This window comes from Piliocolobus tephrosceles, chromosome 9 (assembly GCF_002776525.5).
Source record: "Piliocolobus tephrosceles isolate RC106 chromosome 9, ASM277652v3, whole genome shotgun sequence".
NCBI lineage: Eukaryota > Metazoa > Chordata > Mammalia > Primates > Cercopithecidae > Piliocolobus > Piliocolobus tephrosceles.
In genome coordinates this window covers 106,670,462-106,694,264 of record NC_045442.1, presented here as the reverse complement: position 1 = coordinate 106,694,264, position 23,803 = coordinate 106,670,462, and the positions used below count along the sequence as shown (strand labels likewise).

The 23,803-nt window shown below is 38.5% G+C and overlaps 1 protein-coding gene across 4 annotated transcripts in view; it reads right to left on the bottom strand.

Annotated features, from left to right (window-relative positions):
- ARHGAP21 (Rho GTPase activating protein 21) overlaps positions 1-23,803 on the bottom strand; it is a 141,388-nt gene that overhangs the window by 73,284 nt on the left and 44,301 nt on the right. For all 4 annotated transcript variants that reach the window (XM_023223184.2, XM_023223187.2, XM_023223186.3 and 1 more), the window contains exons 3-4: positions 7,196-7,375; positions 3,974-3,998 (exon numbers count right to left, since the gene is read on the bottom strand). In XM_023223184.2, coding sequence (XP_023078952.1) covers positions 3,974-3,998; positions 7,196-7,375 — 205 coding nt within the window. The remainder of the gene's footprint in view (positions 1-3,973; positions 3,999-7,195; positions 7,376-23,803) is intronic.

The following is a 23,803-nucleotide window of genomic DNA, read 5'->3' as shown; positions in this document are numbered from 1 at the left end:
TTTCCAACACATGGGTTCCACAGGGTCTATTACAGGACATGAGTGTGTGCAGATCAGTACATATGTGGGTGGTCCTGGAAGCAATCCCCTGGGTACATCAAGGGATGACTCTATTTACATTCTTCATGGACTTTTTCTTTTAGCCATTTTATCTTCTAGTTATTATATTAACTCTGTATTTTCTTACGATGTAACTTTTCTTACTTAGGATTATCCCTTAATCAACATCATACAATGTCAGTAAAGCAACCAGATAATTTAACCTCAGACTATAGCAGTAACTCAATTCAGAACTCAAGTTCAGCTGTAAGGGATAATAATCATAAAAGATCACTGGATATGCAGCCTTGAATATCCATTCTTCTAAACGCTTTGAATGTTGTCACTGGATCAAGCCAGACTCATGGGGACCTATACACTTGGACCACAATGCTTTGGTGCCCATCACTTTAAACCAGGGTTTCTTGCCCTTGCACTATTAATATTTGGGACCAGGTAAGAGTAATAACTATTATTACTATTTTGAGATAGACTCTTGCTCTGTCATCCACATTAGAGTGCAGCGGTGTGATCTTGGCTCACTGCAACCTCTGCCTCCCAGGTTCAAGTGATTCTCCTGCCTCAGCCTCGTGAGTAGCTGGGATTAGAAGCGTGCACCCCCACCCCTGGATAATTTTTTGTATTTTTAGTAGAGAAGAGGTTTCACCATGTTGGCCAGGCTGGTCTCAAACTCCTGACCTCCAGTGATCCGCCCACCTCAGCCTTCGAAAGTGCTGGGGTTACAGGCGTGAGCCACTGTGCCTGACCCAGAAAATTCTTTGTTGTGGGGGGCTGCCCTGTGCACTGTTTCAACAGCACCTCTGGCCTCTATCCACCAGATGCCAATACACACTCCCCCTCTCCCAATTGTGATAAAGATGCGTATAAAGAGGGTACATTACCATATGCCCTCCAGGGAGCAATATCATCCCCAGCTGAGAAGCGCTTTAAGCTGAATGAGACCTTGGGGTTTGCAGTCAGCTTACACTGAGGAACCACTTTAAAAACAGCCGTAAGAAGAAATGGTGTTGAAAATATCATCTACTGTATCACTGTTTGTTTTCCAAGGGAGAAACCTGTCTCAGACCTCAGTGCAAACAGAATGTTTTTTCTTAGGAATAATGTGTATCCTTAACTGATCATATTCTCATCTTTTCTATGGCCACTGACAAGCTCAAAAGCAAACTTAAAGCCCATCTTTAATAACAGTATAGGACCAGCCGGGTGCACTGGCTCACGCCTGTAACCCCAGCACTTTGGGAGGCCGAGGCTGGCAGATGACGGGGTCAAGAGACAGAGACCATCCAGGCCAACATGGTGAAACCTCGTTTCTACTAAAAATACAAAGTGGGAGTGGTGGCGCGCACTTTTAGTCCCAGCTACTCGGGGTGGCGGCGGGGGGGCAGTGAGGCAGGAGAATCACTTGAACCCAGAAGGAAGAGGTTGCATTGGGCTGAGATCATGCACTCCAGCCCGGCGACAGAGTGAGACTCTGTCTCAAAAAATAATAACAACAACAATAACAGTCTAGGACCTAAAGCATGAACTTACATGTTCTAAATCTTCTGAATGTGAATTTAATTCATTTTTTACTGTAAACTCTTGACCTTATATTTTATCTTGCTATAAATAAGGTATTTCTTCATGTGGCCATAAACCCTTTTTCTGAGTGAAATTAAGCATATATTAATAATTAAAATAGGCAAACTGTTATCTTCTCCAGCAGATCATACCCTTCAGGCTCACTCTATTATTCCTCTTCATATCACCTTCTGCTGAATCTACAATAGATCTTCTAGTTTTCCCTTATAAATATTCAAGTTTATTCTCCCTAGCCAAAGCACAAACTAAATCCATTCACTTCAGTGAGCTATGTCAGACACATGATGATCTGCATGAAGTTTTATAACAATGTCTTTCTACATTTATTCGAAGTATATTCCCCTCATAAGAGGCATGAATTCTAGACGCTGTGTGTCCAGTAGGTTGTCCAGGCATCAGCACGTCAGCCTTTAGGATGACGGGAAGATGGAGTACCTATATCCTCTTTTCTCTTGCGGATGCCAGCTTTGTGAGTTTTCCCTTTCCCCACTAAGGCTCACTTCTAACCCATGCCAAGTAGCATTTGGAATTCATCCTAAACCCTGGTACATGACAGATGGTGATGCCGGAGTGGCTCATCTTGTACCAATGACAACTATGAAGAGTCCTGCCTGGCCCTACACCCTCAGATTACTTTTGATAGTGCAAAAAAAAAAAAAAAAAAAAAAGCCATTTCCTTCTCATTTTAACCCATAACCTTTTCAAGACCTCAAACGGTTGTTACAAAGGTCCATCAACAGGTTGAGTGGTTAAACAATTTGTGGTATATTCATGCAAATGAAAAAAAAGTAGTACTATCAGCACCCATACACATAATACAGTGAAGGTAAAAAATATTGTGCCTGACAAAAGAATACATGCTGTATTATTTTATTTAAAAAAAAAATCTAGAAGAGGCAAAAATTAACCTATATAGTGATACAAATCAGATCAGTGATTGTCTGAAGACAGCAGAATAAAAAGGATCACAAGGGAACTTTATGGAATAATAGAAAGGTTGTTTTTGATATCACATCTTAATCGGGGTAGTGATTTCACGGTTATATATTCATCAAAACTTACCAAACTGTACACTTACAATAGATGCAAATGTGGTATTCTTGCTAAACATGTATGACCTTGAACTAATGAGAAAACATCAGATAAACTGAAAATGAAGGACATTCTATAAAACAACTGATCAGTACCAGTAATAAAATACAAGGAAAGACTAAAGGGACATGATAAGTGAATACAACGTGGGATTCTGGAAGAGAACAAGGATACTAGCAGAAAAACTGGTGACATCCAAATAAAGTCTCTAGTTTATATAGTAGTCCTGTATCAATGCTAATTGCTTAGTTTTGTTGATTGTACCACGGTATTGTAAATTTTTTTTGTTTTTTGTTTTTTTGTTTTTTGAGATAGAGTCTCGCTCTGTCACCCAGGCTGGAGTGCAGTGGTGTGATCTCGGTTCACTGCAAGCTCCGCCTCCCGAGTTCACGCCATTCTTCTGCCTCAGCCTCCCAAGTAGCTGGGACTACAGGCACCAGCCACCACGCCCAGCTAGTTTTTAGTATTTTTAGCAGAGATAGGATTTTCACCATTAGCCAGGATGGTCTGGATCTCCTGACCTCATGATCCGCCCGCCTCAGCCTCCCAAAGTGCTGGGATTACAGGTGTGAGCCACCACACCCGGCCCTCCATGGTATTGTAAGTTTTTAACAATAGAGAAAGTAAAATAAAGGATACATGAAAATTCTCTGTACTATTTTTGCAACTTTGTTGTTGAAAATTATCTAGAAATAAAAGTTTTTACTGGGTGCATTTTGTTGAGTGTGAATTTTAACTCGTTCAAGTTGATTTAAAATCAGTTATTAAGAAATAATTTTATCTCCAGCCTGACTGTCCTTTCACATTCATTGATGTTTAAATCAACAGTAACATTAACTACAAGAATAACCCAAACCCTCTTCTTTTCAATATTTGACTCAATAAACCTAATTGATAAAACACATAGCATTCCTTACCTAAAATAATCACCTCATTTAGAAAGATTACTAATTGAAATAAAAATCTTAAGTACTCTCCTTGGAATTATAATGATATATACCTCTACAAAAACACATACAATTAACAATAAAAGCATTACACGTTCAAATTGAGACAATGGAATTCATAAAACTTTGAAGTCCTCAGTAAAAAAAAAAATTTAATTCTATGACTCTCACACCTAAGAATTATTATACATTTGAACACTAAAAATTATATCATTTCATTTAGTATCACTTAAAGAACATAAAGAAATGGGTAGAAAAACATTCAGAGACAAATTAAAAGGTTTATAGCATACCTCCTCTGTTTCCATTTTCTTCATCCTACAAATAAAAATATATATATATACATACATGAGTATACATTTATAAACTCTTGTTAATCACAGCAAGGCTCATTTTAATTCAAATTGACCTCCCCAAATTGTGCCAATTACGATCTCACCTACAATATTCTTAATTGATCATATTCTCTTCTACAGCCACTGCAAGCTCAAAAGCAAATGTATAGCCCATCTTCAATAATAGTATAGGAAGTACCTTTTCCTGGAAAGGTAAGAGTTTTCAGAGAGAGAGATAACAAGGCGGTGGGTGAAGCCAGCTTAGGGATAGGACATCAGTTCAGTTTTTGGCATTTGAGGGTGAGCTTTCTAATGGAGTGAATTTGTCAAGTAGGCAGTTGGATAAAAGGAAAGGCTAGGTCATCGCTTACTGTACCACACTTACATGTGCCTTTAGGGGATATTACAGGATCCAGAGCTGTCTATATAAATGGACTGGTCCCAAATTGCTACATATTTAAATTATTGTATTCAATTTTGAAGTTTATCTACTTTGTCTCTTTCATTGCTACCGAGCTGTCTTGCTGCCATGTTATCTACCTCTAGCTGGAAAACTAGAAAAGGAACCTTTAAAAACTAGTCTAAAAATACACTTTTTCAAATATTTGCTGAGCCTCTACCATACTGGAGCTACCATGTACCACAGAAAGAAAAACAGACATTGGGTGAAGGGCTGATAATTTATGACATAATTTTTTGACCTTTATTTAGGCTGCCCAATTTTTTTTTTTTCTTCTTCTGATTATAAGATCTGGTCTGAGACTGAGGTTGCCAGCTAAGTGACAAATTAACAACACTGTTATATTAATTACACATTTTCTAAAAGCTATACAATATTAAAATTTTTAATTCATTTGAAGTGAATCGATAAAATTTCATAATTAAAATGGAAACGATTCCAATACATATTTTCCATGTAGAATTTACAAGACAGAGCCCTATTTGCAAGAACATCTATATTTAATAATAGCATTAATAGCTAAAATTTATTGAGCAATAACAGTGTCAATTTCTATGTTAAGTGTGTTACAAGTACTGTATCATTTAATCATTACACAGCCTGTAAAGAAGGTACTACTATTGTCTGTTAGTTGGCTTATCCAAGGTCACAGATCTAACAGGAGGCAGAAATGGAATTCAAACCCAGGCTCTTTTGACGCCAATGACCATGCTGTTAACAAGTGTAAGCATGTCCTGGAATACCATCATTTCATGCAAAGTTGTTTTGTTGTAACATTCATGAGAAAAATTAATTCCCCACTGGGGTTCTGTATGTGTGAAGTTTCCACATTCTCCCCACTGTGTGGGTTTTCTCTACGTACTGTGGTTCCCTCCCACATGCCAAAACTGTGCCTGTTCGATTCACAGGTGTGCCCACATTGTCCCTGTCTGAATGAGTGCAGCTGTGTGTGTGCTCTGCAATGGGATGGACAGCATCCTGTCCAGGGTTAGGTCCCAACTCGTGCTCTGAGCTGCATGAACTGCCCGGATAGGCTCCAGCCACCCTCAAATCTGGACTTGTTTTTATAACTCTTTCTTAAGTGTATGAACACCTCACACTTACTTCAATGTTTAATACTGGAAATGTTTTTGTCTTTATTTACAAGTTTGGTGATTTTTTTTTTTATCAGAAATATGCCAAGTAAACTCTAGCCAACATAAGATCAGTTATCACTTAAATACATTTCACTTAAAGTTGTAGTTTCCAAAAATCAACTGACAATGTTAAGTGAGGATTTATTGTAGTATGCTACTAAAATTTCTAGAAATATTTTCCAATAATAATAATACATGTTTATATAAGTTTGGTAAAATTATCTTATAAAACATTATACTACCTATATGTTCATCATGACCCAAAGTTCTTATTCAAAACAAAACCAAAACAAAGACAAAAAAATACACAATCCTAATGTAATTATCAAGGGCTCTCATATGTGACCTAATGCATAAGTAACACTATCTGAGACTTTTTAATATCAACTGGATTCTTAAGAGATCTAGTCCGGTTGTTTTATACACATTTGAGAAAACCCAAACAGATAAATTTCACTCCAAAGGTAGCAATTATATACAATCCTTAAAAGATACTCAGTTGTTTCCTGTTATCTCAGTGTTAAAGTAACCAAATATAAAAAAATTAATTGAAAAAAAGAAAAGAAAAAATAAGCTATTCTGTATTTCAAAAAAAGCATATCCTGCAGGACATTACTAGAAAGACATATTTAACAAAAAAATAATTTAAAACTGTGGTCTCTAGATACAAATATAGACACTACTTTTTAAAAGGCAGTTTAGCAGTCACAGATATTTAGAATTAGAAAAGACTTTCTCATACCCTAGTTCAATTCCTACAAATGAAAATGGGAATCTAGAGGTCAAAAGAAGTGGTCTGGCCAGGGTCTCATGACTCTTCTGAATATCATTATTTCCATTATGCTATTGTGTAACAGTTCAGCATCAAGCATGCATATTGGTCAAATTCAAATCCCAGATCAACTACTTATCTGTTTTATGACCCAGATCAGTTTCCACATCTGTTATATGGGGCCAATAATACCACCTGCTCCACAGGATTCTGGTGTGGATAAAGTAAGATAACGCTTATAACAAATGGTAAGGAACACAGGGCAAGTACTCAGTGTGTCAACTGCACTTATAATTATCTCAGGCTGTCCTTTCCAGGCTGTGTTACTGTCCACTGAAGCCTGTCAATGTAATTCATTCTGATGAGAAGCTGTGTTTCTAAATTCTAACATGCCATCATATTACATATCTGAAAGTTAAGTATTGCTCTAATTCTACTAATTTTCTATAACTGCTGGAATATTTTAGTGAACCATTTCCTCTGAATAGTCTGCCCAGAAAACTCACTACTTTTTTAGATAACACACAGTTACATATCAGAAAAAGAAGAATGAAGTCTGGAATTAGAAGTCCTTAAAAAATACAGATTTGGAGTTTAGAATCAAAATGATCTTTCAGAGAAGACTAAAGTTTTGTTTTGTTCTTGAAGGTGGGAAAATACCTAAAAGGAGAAAAATAATATAATAAAAATTCAAATGTAATGCTTAATTCTTTTAAGACAGAAAAAAGGCCAGAGGGAAGGAAGAGGAAGACTAGAAGGGGATAGGAATGGCCTTGTGGTTTTTTTCAAGTTGCTGTAACTATTTCTCTTACCTTATATGAAAACTGAATTGCAGACTCTGGGGGATAAACAATAAAATGTCTTAATGTAAACCCAAAGCCTTGAGATGTTCTTTTCAACATAACTGTTTTGGGACCTGGCCAGGAGAATGTTTCATCTTCGGACAGTGATACAGTTTCACTTTGTTCTTTTCCATCTTTATTTTTTGAGACCTAAAGTGAAAAGATATGTAAAAGTTAATTACATCACACAATAAACTTCCTCACCTAAAAAAAATTCTATGTAAACATGTTAATACCTAAGCACCAATATGAACCATTTTTGGATGCATAAATTACACAAAGCATGCAATTATCAAACACTAACATTTATTATATTATTATAACAAAGCATGCAATTATCAAAACCTAGAATTTTTTTCTAGAAAATCATGCTATACAAAATTAGTCAGAAGAAAGAACTCTCAGAAAATAGAAATACAATTGCTAAAATTAGAAATGCAATAGAAAGAATGAAAGATAATACCAAAGAAATTTTAAAGAGCACTATGGATTAAGAAACAGAAAGCATGAAAGAAGAGATACAAAACTCCGACCAAGAAAGAAACCTAAACCTTATCAGATAGTCGAACAGCAACAAAGGACATTAGAAAATAATAGAAAAGGTCTTCAGGTTCTGAGCACGAATTCAACATCCATATAGATAATCCTTCTGATATCCTGGCCTTCTTGTTCTTTGACCTCCTCTCCTCTACTCTGCTTTCACTTGGGCATGACTGAAACCCCCTTACAAGCCCAAATCAAGAATCCCTGCTAGAACCACCACCTATTATTAGTTCACTATTTAGTTCATTCCCTCTCATTTCCCAGTCCTTACAATTCTTCAATCTGGAGCTGACCCTACCACCCTTTCCCTGTCCCTCATCACCCCATGTTCTCACTTTCCTCTTAAGCTAGCTTCAATTCACTCCTTTACCCTCTCCCACTTCCTCCAAGTTGCCTGACAAAACCTAACCCTGGATAAATCAACACAGCCTACTCCGGGCCTGATGCACTTATGCAGGCGAATATGGGCGGAGAAAAACAAAAACTAAGCTATTTCACTCTAAGTTCATGACTACCAACCTCAAGAGAGCCTTTAGTGTTGTCTGTCAATAGTGACACATTTCTCTCTGGTCATTCATCCTAGATGACTATTTCATCCCTTTTCCCCACCCTCACCTGCAGCAGATGGTCTTGCTTTCTATTACACTCAGAAAACAGAAGCAATACAATGAGAACTGAATCGCCTGCCATGATCACCCCACCAACCTGCAACCGTGCCCATGTTCCCCTGCCTTCCCTTCTGCTATGATGGATGAGCTGTCCATTCTCCCAAGGCGCCAGCAGTTGAGACGAGATCCTCCCCTCTTACTATTCAAAGATACAGGTCCAACAATTCTCCCCTCTCTCTTTTGCATCACTCTCTTTACTATATATAGCATTCCCATTTGCATACACGTATTTTGTAATTTCTTTAATCTTAACAAAACCTTTTTTTTTTTTTTTTTTGAGACAGGGTCTTGCTCTGTGGCCTGGGCTGGAATGCAGTGGCATGATCATGGTTCATTGCAGACTGGATCACGGGGACTCAGGAGATAACTCACGCCTCACCCTCCCAGGTAGGTGGGACTACAGGTGAATGTCACCACGCTAATTTTTTTTTTTTTTTTTTTTGTAGAGACAAGGTCTCACTGTGTTGCTCAGGCTGGTCTTGAGCTCATGTGCTCAAGTGATCCTCCTGCCTCAGCTTCCGAAAGTGGTGGGATTACAGGTGTGAGCCACCGCACCTGGCCAAAATCCTCTCTTGATCACACACAACCCTCTCCAGCTACCACCTCGTTTGTCTGCTTCTCTTTGGAGCAAAACTCCTTAAAAGTTATCTGTACTTGCTGTTTCCAATTCTTTTCCTTCCATTTCTCTGAAATCCCTTTAAATAAGGTTTTTATCCATCTAACTCCCAGAAACTGCTCTTGTCAGGGTCACCCATGACTTCCACATTTTAAACTGAATGATCAATTCTCAGTTCTCATCTTATGTGCACCTTATTGGCACAGGGGTCACTTCTTCCTTCTTTTTTTTTTTTTTTTTTTTTTTTTTTGAGACGGAGTCTTGCTCTGTCGCCCGAGCTGGAGTGCAGTGGCCAGATCTCAGCTCACTGCAAGCTCCGCCTCCCGGGTTTACGCCATTCTCCTGCCTCAGCCTCCCGAGTAGCTGGGACTACAGGCGCCCGCCACCTCGCCCGGCTAGTTTTTTGTATTTTTAGTAGAAACGGGGTTTCACCGTGTTAGCCAGGATGGTCTCAATCTCCTGACCTCGTGATCCGCCCGTCTCGGCCTCCCAAAGTGCTGGGATTACAGGCTTGAGCCACCGCGCCCGGCCCACTTCTTCCTTCTTGAAGAATTTTCTCCACTTGACTTCTCACACTGATTTTTCTTCCAACTCACAGGCGACTTTGTCTCAGGCTCCTTTGTTTTCATCTGCTAAGTTTCTGAACCTGGAGGCACCCAGGGCTCAGTCTATGGACTTCTCTAGCTGTACTCTGTCTTTTGGAGATTTCATTCCATTTACTACATTAAACACCGACTATATGCAAATGACTCCCAAATTTGTATCTCTAGCCCAAGCCTCTCCCCAACCTGATAGGTATCTTACACTTAACATCTCTGCATAGCTACTAAGATTTTGTTTTAAATTACAACTCCAAGTTAATCCCAGCATTTTGAAAAGGTCACCTTTATTGAATTGCAAATACTTGAATAGTCTTGCTTCTATTATATTTTTTATTATCTTCCACCAGTGAGTCTATCTACTGTGCCACAATAATTAGCCTGATACAAAGGTGAAAAGGTAACTAGGTGGTAACATTGCCCAGCCAAACTCCACACTTGCGGTAGGGGTGGCCATATGATTGAATTCTAGTAAATGAAATGTTAATAAAAGTAGTAATACAGTACACCAAAAAAAAAAAAAAAAAAAAAGCATTTCCATATACTAGCAATAGGCAACTAGAAATTTAAAGCTTTTTAAAATACCATTTATAATTACATTAAAAATATGAAATATTTAGGGATAAATCTGACAAAAGGTTTGTAAGATCTACAGACTGAAACTCTAAAACATTAAGAGATATTAAAGCATAAATAAAGAGAGATATACCACGTCCATGATTTAGAAGACTCAGCATTGTTACAATGTGAACTCTCCCCAAATTGATCTATAAATCCAGTGCAATCCCAATCAAAATCTCAGGAGATTTTTGTGTGGAAGCTGCTATGGTATTTCTAAAATCTACTTTATATGCAAAGAACCTAAAATAGCCAAAACAACTTCAAAAAAGAACAAAGTTGGAACACTCAGACTACAAATCTTCAAGACTTACAAAGCTACAGTAATCAACAGTACGGTATTGGCATCAAGATACACAGATTCACAGAACAGAATATGGAGTCCTGCTCTAGAACCATAACCACATGATGCTGCCATGCTGCTCCTAGGTATTTATCCAAAAGAAGCATGAACCCATGTCAATATTGTACAAGTATAATACAAATACTTGAAAACACAAATCGCCCTGGAACGACTGTGTGGAGGCTGTGTGCAAGAAAAGAAAAGAACTTTGATCCATAACTCGTATCACAAACAAAAATTAACTCAAATGATCATACACCTAGGCCGGCCACAGTGGCTCACACCTGTAATCCCAGCACTTTGGGAGGCTGAGGCAGGTGGATCACTAGAGGCCAGGAGTTCAAGACCAGCCTGGCCAACATGGTGAAATCCTGTCTCTACTAAAAGCACAAAAATTAGCTGGGTGTGGTGGCACAAACCTATAATTTCCACTACTTGAGAGGCTGAGGCAGGAGAATTGCTTGAATTCAGAAGGCGGAGGTTGTAGTGAGCCAAAGATTACACCACTGCACTCCAGCCTGGATGGGGAGTGAGACTCTGTCTCAAAAAAGTCAAATAAAATAAATGATCATAAACCTAAATGTAACACTTAAAACTATGAAACTTCTGGAAGAAAACAGGGGAAAATCTTTACAAACTCAGGTTGAGATTTCTTAGCTATAACCCCAAGGAACATAATCCATTAACAGAAACAACAAAAAAATATTCACTGGAAGAATATGCAATGAATATTTTATAAAAGATAAATGAAACTTCATCAAAATTAAGACCCTCTGCTCTTTGAAAGACACTTCTTGGCCAGCCACGGTGGCTCACACCTGTAATCCCAGCACTTTGGGAGTCTGAGGCAGAAGGATCTCAGCCAGGACCTGCCTGAGCCACACAGGGAGACCCCGTCTCTACACAAAATTTAAAAATTAACCACGCAGACGGGCACGGTGGCTCATGCCTGTAATCCCAGCACTTTGGGAGGCTAAAGTGTGTGGATCATCTGAGGTTAGGAGTTCAAGGCCAGTCTGGCCAACATGGTGAAACCCCATCTCTACTAAAAATACAAAAATTAGCCAGGTGTGGTGGCATGCACCTGTAATCCCAGCTACTCAGGTGGCTAAGGCAGGAGAATCGCTTGAACCAGGGAGGTGGAGGTTGCAGCAAGCCGAGATCATGCCACTGCATTCTAGCCTGGACAACAGAGCCAGATTGTCTCAAAACAAACAAACAAACAAATTAGCCAGGTGTGGTGGTGCATGCCTGTTGTCCCAGCTACCAGGAGGCTAAGGCACGAGAATCACCTGAGCCCAGGAGGTTGAAGCTACAGTGAGCTGTGATCACACCACTCCAGCCTGGGTTACAGAATGAAATCCTGTCTCAAAAAATATATATATTTTATGAAAAGTATATACACACACACACATATACACACACACACACACACATATATATATATATACACACTTACACTTTTATGAAAACGAAAAGGCAAGCCATAGAATGGGAGAATATATTTGCAAATAATGTGTCTGATAAAGGACTTGTATCTAGAATACATAAGGAACTCTCAAAATTCAATAATGGAAATGCAAACTAAAAACCATAATGAAATACCACTGCACACATAATAGATGTGCTATATAAAAATTAACCATACCGAGTGTTGGTCAGGATATGAAGCAACTAGAACTCTTAGACACTGCTAGTGAGAATGTAAAATGGTGGAAAACAGTCTGACAGTTTCTTAAACATACACCTAACATATGACACAGCCATTCTACTCATAGAGAAACTGAAAGCATATGTCAACATAAAGACTTGTACATAAATGTGCATAGCAACTTGTTATAGCCACCAACAAGAAACAACTGAAATATTTCAAAAACAGATAAATGGATAAACTGTGACACAGCCAAACAATAGAATGCAATTAGCAATAAAATGAAATCAACTACTGATATATGTAGCAATATGTTAATTAGGCTGAGTTAAAGAACCCAGACAAAAGAGGAGGAGGAGGAGAAGGAGTATACACTGTATGCTCCATTTATATAAATCCTAGAAAAATTCTAAATACTAGTCTATACTGACTGAAAGCAGATTAGCAGTTGCTCTGGGTGGGTGTGAGGATGGAGATTACAAAGGCTCATGAGGAAATGTGGTGGGCGGTGAATAATCTTGACTGTGGTGATGTTTTCACTGGTGCATACTTGCGTATAAACTTACTAAACTGTACAGTTTACACATGTACAGTTGACTATATATCAAACATATCTCAATAAAGACATTTAAACAAAAGAAGCAGCAACAGGATGCTTATCATGAAACTCAAGAAAGTGGTTATCCTGGGGGGATAGGAGTGTGTGAATGAGGAAGCATGGGGCTGAGATTTGGGGAAAACACATACATTACTCCAACAGCATGGGTAATTTGTAAATTAAGATCTGTGGGGAGTTCCTAAGGGGTCATTTTATTACACCATATTAAGTCAATATGATATACAAAATGATATATATGTGTGCTTCTTTTTGTATATAGCAAATATAAACATAAAAAGTAGAATGGGTTCAGTGGCTCACACCTGTAATCACAGCACTTTGGGAGGCTGAGGCGGGCGGATCACCTGTGGTCAGGAGTTTGAGACTAGCCTGGCCAACATGGTGAAACCCTGTCTTTACTAAAAATACAAAAATTAGCTGAGTGCAACGGCACGTGCCTATAATCCCAGATACTTGGGAGGCTGAGGCAGGAGAATCACTGGAACCCGGGAGGCGGAGGCTGCAGTGAGCCAAGATGGCGCCACTGCACTCCAGCCTGGACGACACAGCAAGAGACTCTGTGTCAAAAAAATAAAAATATAAAGTAAAAATTATTCTAGAATTTAACATTGGAAAAAATAATTACTCATTGTTTCCTATCTCCCATCATTCTTTAAGAACACAAGATTCTACTTTGATTCTATCTCTTTTTTTCCAACTTTTATTGCAGGTTCTGAGTGTACATGTGCAGTTTTGTTACAAAGGTATATTGCATGGCTGCATGCTGCTGAGGACTGGCATAGGAATGTGATTCTCTCTTTTTATCTGACCCAGAATTTTAATTTTGAGTTTAGCATTATGGTTCAGAACATAGGCTCACATTCTCACTCATAAGTGGGCGTTTAACAATGGGTACACATGGACATACAGAAGGGAATAATAGATACTGGAGACTCCAAAAGTGGGGAAGGTGGAAGGGGATGAGCGGGAAAATTATCTGAACAATGTTCGCTATTCAGGTGACGGTTATGCTAAAAGCCCAGACTTCACCACTATGCAATATACCCATGTAACAAAACTGCACTTGTACCCCCTAAATCTATAAACCTAATTTGAAAAAAAGAACATAGGATTTGGAGATTTTGAGTCACCTCAATCGGGCACTAACTCTGGCTCTGCCATTTGCAGTTTGCTAGTTGGAATTATTTAACCTCTCTAAGCCTCAGTTTTCTCATCATTAAAATAAGAATAAAAGCACTTCTCCCAAAGAATGAATGTGGATTAAATGCAAAATGCATATAAAGAGCTGAGTACATAAACATTTAATAAATATTAACTCCAGGCCAGGCACGGTGGCTCACACCTGTAATCTCAGCAATTTGGGAGGCTGAGGCAGGCAGATCACGAGGTCAGAAGTTAGAGATCAGCCTGGCCAAAGAGACCAGCCTGGACAACATGGTGAAGACTCGTCTCTACTAAAAATACAAAAATTAGCTGGGCGTGGTGGTGGGCATCTGTAATCCCAGCTACTTGGGCGGCTGAGGCAGGAGAACTGCTTGAACCCGGGAGGTGGAGGTTGCAGTGAGCCAAGATCGCGCCATTGCACTCCAGCCTAAGCGACACAGTGTGACTCCGACTCTAAATAAATAAATATTAACTCCTCATTCTTTCTCTGTAAGCTCCATTGTCTTTTCAAATCTATTTTTCCTGATGGCTCTTTAAATCACAATCCCTCACAACACTTTAACATACCTGTGTGTAAAATGCAACTGGAAAGATGCATCAAAGCAAATAATGGAGCACTGGAAAAAACTGGGTTAGCAATAGATAGTGTAAGTAAGAAATAGGAAAATAAGAAGTAACTGAATCTTGGATGAACTGCTAACTTTTTCCTCCTTATTTTTAGCTATTTGTGTGAATGAAGTCTCTGAAGTCATCTATGAGGCTATATATATTTGAAACTGTTATCATATTTATCATAAATCCATTGTAGTTTATCCCCCACTTCTAGGATTTAGCAGGGTATAACATGAGAGACCCAAGCTAAGTCCCAAGCAACTGCAAAAGCAAGCATATGATTAGGTAGGGTTCACAGGGTAAGAGTTATTCTAGGCTTAGTTTCCCAAATAGTCTAGTTAAGCTGTAAGTAATGACTGGATCCTCCTTTTGAGATCCAAATGAGAGTTCATTGTATACATGCAGATCACGGTTTCACTCACTGACACACTCTTTCTTCACTCATTCAGTAAATAAATATTTATTGAGGACCTACTTTTTACCCAACCTTGTTCCACAGAGTAGATACACGGATGAATAAAATAGTCATTAAAATTTTAGTTCTTTTTTTAATTAAGCCTCTCATTTTGAGACAACTACAGATTCACAGGCAGTTTTAAGAAATAATACACAGTCAGGCATGGTGACTCATGCCTATAATCCCAGCACATAGGGAGGCAGAGGTGGGGCACAGTTTGAGCTCAGGAGTTTGAGACCAGCCTGGGCAACACAGTGAGACCTCACTCTCCATAAAAAGGAAAAAGAAAAAAAAAAAAAAAAAGAGGGAAAGAAAGATACAGAGAGATCCTATGTAATCTTTATGCAATTTCCTTCAACAATTAACTTCTTAGAAAACCACAGTACAATATCACAACCAGGTTACTGACCCAGATACAATCCACTCGTGCTATTCTTATTTCTCCAGTTTTACTTGTATTCATTGTGTGTTTAGTTCTATGCAGTGTTATCACTTTATGTGAGTGTGGATACCCACCACACCAATCAAGATACAGAAGTGTTGCATCCCCACAAGGATCTCTCTTGTTGCCCTTTAGTAACTATACCTATACCTCCTCTCTCCCTCCACCTCCTACCTGGCCCCTGACCCTTGGCAACCACTCATCTGTTTTTCTTTTTGTTTGTTTCTGTTTTATTGCTGTTGTTGTTTTGTTTGAGACAGAGTCTTGCTCTGTGGCCCAAACTGGAATGCAGTGGTACAATCTGGATCACTGCAGCCTCAACCTCCAATGATCAAGCAATCCTCCCGCCTCCCAAGTAGCTGGGTCTACAGACACGCACCACTATCATGCCTGGTTGCCCGGTTTGTTTTGAGGATGGTTTTTTTTGTTTGTGTGTTTGTTTGTTTGTTTGTTTGTTTTAGAGACAGGGTCTCACTATGTTGCCCAGGCTGGCCTCAAACTCCTGGGCTGATGTTATCCTCCTGCCTTAGCCTCCCAAATTAATCTGTTCTATATTTCCATCATTTTGTCATTTCAAGAATGTTATCCAAATAGAATCATAGTCAGTAACCTTTTGGGACTGGTTTTTTTCACTCTGAATAATTCTCTAGAGATTCACCCAGGTTGCTGCATGTATCCATAGTTCATTCCTTTTCATTGCTGAGTTGTATTCCATGGAATGGATATGCCACATTTTGTTTAACCATTTATCTGTTAAAAGACATCTCAGCTGTTTCAAGTTTTGGGTTACTATGAATAAATACGCTATGAACACTCATGTACAGGTTTTTGTATGAACACAGTTTACATTTCCCTGGAATAAATGTCCAAGAATGCTACTGTTAGGTCATATGTCATCTTAGTACGTCTAGGCTGTTATAACAGAATACCATGGGCTAGGTTGCTTATAAACAACTGAAATTTATTTCTCATGGTTCTAGAGGCCCAGGAAGCCCAGGATCAAGGCATCAGCAGATTCAGTGTTTGGTGAGGGCCTACTTCCTAAATAGGCCACACATTCTTGCTTACATAGTGGAAGGGCAAGATTCTTTCCTGGGGCTTCTTTTTTAGGGGCATGAATCCCATTCACGGGGCTCCACCCTCAGAACCTCAATAATCTCCCAAAGGCCTAATTGGGTGTCAACATATGAATTTTGGGAGGACATTCAGACCATAGCATATGATAATTGCAGGTCTACTTTTGTAAGAAACTGCCAAACTGTTTTTCAGACTGGATGCACCATTTTACATGCCCACCAGCAGTGTGTAAGTGATCCATTTCTCCACATCCTTGACAGGACTTGGTATTGCCACTATTGTTTATTTTAGCCATTGTGACAAGTGTATAGTGATATCTCATTGTGATTTTAATTTGTACTTCCCTTATGGCCAATGATGATGAGTATCTTTTCATGTGCTTAGCTGCCATCCCATTATATAATTTTAGAGCACAAAAGAAACTTTTAAGATTTAATCTAAATAAGTGAACCCTTTACACATGAGGTCCAGATTTGCAGATTTATCCAAGATTGTAGCTGGTTTACATCACAGTAAGAATTAAAATAATGGTCTCCTGAATTCGATGCTAGAATATTTTCTCCATGTTAAATTGTTTTTCGTCATCTCTTTTATTTCATAATCTACATAGATTCTTCCCTGTAACAGCTTTTTGATCTAATTTATTATCTTTTACAATTTCCCTTTCCTGTGGGACTCATATTTGAACACTTTAAAAACTATACAGTATTAAATTTATTTCTAATGTATTATTATGACTTGGCCTCACAGCTCCCAAATACATCCAAGTTTTCTTTTTTTAAAAATCGTAACTCTTGGATCACGGTTACATGCTTCACATTTCTGAATTGAGCCTGCTATGTCTTGTTTTACTGGGCTCTTTACACAAACAGAGAAGATGGGATGCAGAGTAGGCAATTTCTTTCTTGCTCTCTGCAAACTAATTAAGATTTCTGAATGTGACATAGCTCAGGTGTCTCAGTCATTCCACCCACACAGAACGTAACATTGAAGTTCCCCTAGTCTCCTAAAGGGTTACATATCTATGGGCCTTCACAAAAGGAGAAGATGAAAAGAAATACATATATGTGCCCTCTTCACTCTTACTCACCCACATTGCCGCTGATCTTTTAGATCTTATAACAAGGGCAAGCTATAGGCACACACAGTGAAGGAGCCAGCAGTCACGGGTTTCTTCACCTAAGAAATATCCCTCTACACGTCTTATTTCCCTAACGTGAGTGCCAATTCATGTAACATCAGAGTGCAAGAAGCCAAGAAGTGACTAGAATAATAGCAGTAAATTCCTGTGGACTAAGAACTGTCACTTGACTCCCTTAAAAGACTTCATAACAAGGTCATTTGATTGAATAATAACTCAAGGTTAAAAGAAACCAAAATAAAGATTAAAAACTAATTCCATAAAAATTAGATATAACAAGTAGACAAAGCAACTCAAAGAGGGTGATAGAGAGTATAAGGGGAAATCACTAATCATAAAGCAAATAAAGGTGATAAAAACCTCACATAAGGGAATGCGAACTGGCATTCCAAACTGGAACAATGGAAATGTTCCAAAAGACTGCAATGAAAATTTCACAACTGCATAACGTTGCTAAAAATCATTGCAATGTATGCTTACAATGGATGGATCTTATAGTTAGTAAGTTATATTTAAATAAAAATGTTATTTAGGTAGATGTGTTATACCTGGTTTCCACAGATAAAAAGTACAAAGTCTAAATGTTTACCAGAGGTGAAAGAGATAGGGCTGTCACAAAAGTAAATGCAAGAGAATTATAAAAGAATGCCTGGCCGGGCGCGGTGGCTCAAGCCTGTAATCCCAGCACTTTGGGAGGCCGAGATGGGCGGATCACGAGGTCAGGAGATCGAGACCATCCTGGCTAACATGGTGAAACCCCATCTCTACTAAAAATACAAAAAATCTAGCCGGGCGAGGTGGCGGGTGCCTGTAGTCCCAGCTACTCGGGAGGCTGAGGCAGGAGAATGGTGTAAACCCGGGAGGCGGAGCTTGCAGTGAGCTGAGATCCAGCCACTGCACTCCAGCCCGGGCAACAGAGCCAGACTCCGTCTCAAAAAAAAAAAAAAAAAAAAAGAATGCCTGTATAAACAATATATAAGTCCTAATCTATCTCTTGTAATTATTTGTATTTTAAGTAGAACAGGGTCCTAGTATATTCCAGGAATCATTCATAATAAGACCAAAGAAAGTATTTTATACTGTGTTCCTCTTAAAAGATACTGATATTAATTCCATCATGTATCTAAGATTATAAACCTAACTCCTATGGACTCTTGGAAAGCATTTTGTCTTTTTTGCCCCATCTTACCATCAATATTAATAATGCCAGTTACTTAAAGTAAAATTTCGTTCCTTAGGGCCCGTTTCATGGTGACACAACACCTTTTTATGATGTCATTAGTTGAGAAAATACAAGACAGGATTTGAATGTGTGCAGCCACATGGCTTTTTATTCTTGTATATAAACTGTTGGAACTAGTATGGTATGGCCGTCACTTGGCTCGTTTTCTCTTTTGTACCACTGGAAGATGGCACGCTTGACGGGAAGGACATGGACTCTGGAGCTAGAATGCCTGGGTCTGGATTCTTGATTTCTTAAGTCGTGGCTCGTGGGCAAGTTCCTTAACACAACTGTGCCTCAGTTCCTTGTCTTTAACATGAGGATGATAATGACAGCACACTTCATATTCTTGTTAAGAAGATTAAACGAGTTTGTAAAGGGATGAAAACAGAACCAGGCACATAGTACATGCACTATTTAACTATCTAAAAAAAACATAGGGGTCACTGATACAAAAAGGCTTATTTCAAAAACATATTGTGATATCACTTTTGAGATACTTGGGAAACCAGTACGTAAAATATTGTTTTGTAGGAAAGGAAAAACAAAATCTTGAATATCCGTAAAACTTTTAGCATATTTTTGCAGATATTACAAGTGTGATGGAAAAACAGGCTTGCTGTGATGAATTTGTCCAAAATACACAGCTAATAGTATGTGATGGAGCTAGCCCATGCTTTTCTTTATATGCCATGAATAGGAAGGGAATAAAATGCTTTTCAACATTTAAATATTGCTTATTTTTAAACTACTCTATCCATAGTCCTAATGCCACAGAAATCAATCTTACTGTAAATTACTCCTCACATACTAGGATTCTTTGACAGGGCATTTCTCTGCAAAATTTTTCAACATGTGGAAATCTGATATTGTAAACTAAAGGGTTGTTTAAATTCCAACTGAGACAGAAGACTCTTGAATATAATTTTTTACATGATAAGTATGTTTGATAACTTCACAAGCAGCTTGTTTACGGAGTTTCTTTCTAATTTTAAAGATTTCTTTCTCTTTTTTTGGTCAATAAAGGTCGACAACAATGGGAAATGCTTTGATAATAAATATCTAGATTGTATCTAGATGCTTTTTCCCAAAAAGTAACTCTGTTTTTCAGTGGGTATTGAACATTTAAGGGATAAAAGATGATGACTGCTCAGGAGACCAAGACCATCCTGGCTAACACGGTAAAACCCCATCTCCACTAAAAATACAAAAAATTAGCCCAGCGTGGTGGGAGGCGCCTGTAGTCCCAGCTACTTGGGAGGCTGAGGTAGAATGGCGTGAAACCGGGAGGTGGAGCTTGCAGTGACTGGAGATGGTGCCACTGCACTCCAGCCTGGGCGACAGAGCGAGACTCCATCTCAAAAAAAAAAAAAAAAAAAAAAAAAAGATGACTAATGAGACTATAATACTCTCACAACATGAAGTTGAATCTAAGTGCCTTTAGTCCATAATACTTCCAATTAAACATTTGGTCTTAATTTTTTTAAATGTAGCTCTCAATGTTCAAGTTCATTATTTACTTGGACATTCATTTATAACAATACTTTTCATATAGCTGGCTTTAATAAACTGACTGTTGACATGAGTCCTTTTTGCTGTTTCTGTATGGTTTCCTGTGTGGATTATTTTTGAATCACTGATATTTCACTATATTTATTTCTGTATTCAGGGTTCTGTTTTTTTAACTTAATGTTCAGCTGGATAGCACTTTTCTCTGTCTTTCTCTGATTTACTTTATATTCAAAGGCAAGTTTTTCTCTTTTTTTTTTTTTGAGAGAGAGTCTCGCCCTGTTGCCCAGGCTGGAGTGCAGTGGCGTGATCTTGGCTCACTGCAATCTCCACCACCCATGCTCAAGCAATCCTCCCACCTCAGCCTAAGGTATGTCTTTATAGTATAATGCCAGAAAATGGCTTGTTAATATAAATTGTAAAGGAATAACTCAGAAACCTGGTCTAGGCTATGTCCATAAGCAGCTGCTATCATACTCTATCCCTGTCAGCCTCTCAACCTAGACGGGCACATGCCTGGGAAAGCACCTTCCCTTTGGACATGCACAGATCTCAGTCAACATTTTATCTTCAAAGTTTCAATTGTACTCCTCAGTGCTATCCTCAGGAAAATTAAAAACCATCTACTTCTCATTTTTCAGAAACAGTTATGGCTTCAGTTTTAGAGAAAAACAAATAAAAATAAAAATACTTTATAAAGTAATTTGCATATGCTACATACACTGCAGGATTGTTTCCTAAAAAAAAAAACAGAAAGCCTAGGCCAGGAATGGTGGCTCACACCTGCAATCCTAGCACATTGGGAGGCCAAGGTGGGCAGATTGCTTCAGGTCAGGAGTTCAAGACCAGCCTGGCCAACGTATCGAAATACCATCTCTACTGAAAATACAAAAATTAGCCAGACGTGGTGGTACACGCCTGTAATCCCAGGAACTCAGGAGGCTGAGGTACAAGAATCACTTGAACAAGGGAAGCAGAGGTTGCAGTAAGCGAAGATCGTGCCACTGCACTCCAGCCTGGTTTACAGAATGAGAAAAAACAAAAAATAAACAAAAAAAAACCTTGAAGATACAACACTATAAAACACTCTTCAAATATTAACCATAATTAAATGATAATACATGATCCCCAAAATTTAACTTACAATTGCCACATTTAACTATTACTACAACTTTGAGAGGCATATACAGTATTTACATTTTGTAAAATGAGGCTCACAGATATGCATACTTCAAGCATTTTCTTTTTAAATGAAATCTTAAAAAACTTAGATCTTGCTGAAACAAAAACTCCTGTCAAAAACAAAACTTCCCATGAGTTTATCAGTTTGATTACTGAACAACTGAACAAACTAGGAATGGGTTTTTTATTTATGTTTTAATTTCTGTTTTATGAGACAGGGTCTTACTCTCTCACCCAGGCAGGAGTACAGTGGCATGATCTCAGCTCGCTGTAACCTTCGCCTCCTGGGTTCAAGCAATTCTCCTGCCTTAGCCTTCTAAGTGGCTGGGATTACAGGTGCCCGCCACCTTGCCCGGCTAATTTTTGTATTTTTAGTAGAGACGGGGTTTTCACCATGTTAGCCAGGCTAGTCTCAAACTCCTGATCTCAGGTGATCCCCACCCCCATCCTCAGCCTCCCAAAGTGCTGGGATTATAGGTGTGAGCCACCGTGCCTGGCCTAGGAATGGGTTTTTAACAAATATCGACTGATATTCAGATTGCTATAATCATTTAAATCTGCTTTATATACATATTCGCTTACTTTTTTTTTTTTTTGTAAAGAAACAGAAGGATAAATCAATATATTTAAAATTGGGGGGCTGTGGTCTAAAACTGTAATTTTGGCCATTCATGTATTTCTTCCTCAACAAATCATGTAGCAATACTACAGTAGTAAGTACTCAAATTTCTGCTTGTTTTTTCCATTCCTGTATTTTAGAAACATGCAACTTCCTAAAGGCAGAAAGACAGCCAAATGATAGAAAGAAATAATTTGCTGAATATATATTCAAAAGAGTTTAGTGGCAGTCAATCACATTTAGTATAGGCCCAAAACAACAAGACAGCATCCAATCAATATACGTATTAGCAGTTTATAGTGGCACAAACATTTGGCCCCTACTCTTAAAGCCTAACTAGCTCTATTAAGCATTTATAATCAGTTACCTTTTAAGCATGTATACCAAAATCAAAGATCACGATTTTATTTACATTCCTGATTTACTGTTAATTTCCCAAAGAGTATCTACCAATCATAAAGATACAATGAGATTATAATTTAGTGCAACAAACCTCTTTCTTTTCTAAGTATAATACTTTATTGATAGAATTGTCTTCTCAGTTGGTTGCGGTGGCTCACACTTGTAATCCCAGCACTTTGGGAGGCTGAGGAGGGAGGATCACTCGAGGTCAGGAGTTTGAGAAGAGCCTGGCCAATATGATTAAACCCCACGTCTACTAGAAATAAAAAAAACTTGTCAGGCATGGTGGCAGATGCCTCAAATCCCAGCTACTCAGGAGGCTGAGGCAGGAGAATCGCTTGAACCTGGGAAGTGGAGGTTGCAGTGAGCCAAGATCGCACCACTGCACTCCAGTTTAGTTAACCCACTCACTAACATTATTTTCAACAAGCAGAGGGCACTGAAGAAAAGATACTATGCTAAAACAAATCAAGAAAAACACGGTACCACAGTGTTAAGATGAAATCAAATGGGAATTCACATATACTTCACTGGAAGTACAATCTTCCTGTAAACCTACTTGGCAATATACTAAGAAACTTCAATTTTATACTTGTTAAGCTAGTAAATAATGGAATCAGAGATAAGGGCAAAAAGTCATATTACAAGCTATTCATTCCAAGGTATAATAACTCAAATTGGAAACTACTTAGGCCGGACATGGTGAGTCACGCCTGTAATCCCAGCACTTTGGGAAGCCAAGGCAAGAGGACTGCTTGAGCCCAGGAGTTGAAACCAGCCTGTGTAACATCATGAGGCCCTGTCTCTACAAAAAAATTTAAAAATCAGCCAGGCATAGTAGCATGCATCTGTGGTCCAAGCTACGTGGGAAGCTAAGGCAGGTGGATCCTTTGAGCCCAGGAGGTCAAGGCTGCAGTGAGCCGAGATAGTGCCACACACTCCAGCCTGGGCGACAGAGACCCTATCTCAAAAAAATAAATAAATAAAAATAAAGATAAATAAACTCAAACTGGAAACTGTGTTAATGTCTAACAGCAACAAAAAAGAATAGTAAGTAAATTACGATATAGCTCCTAAAGTCATGACTGTGAACA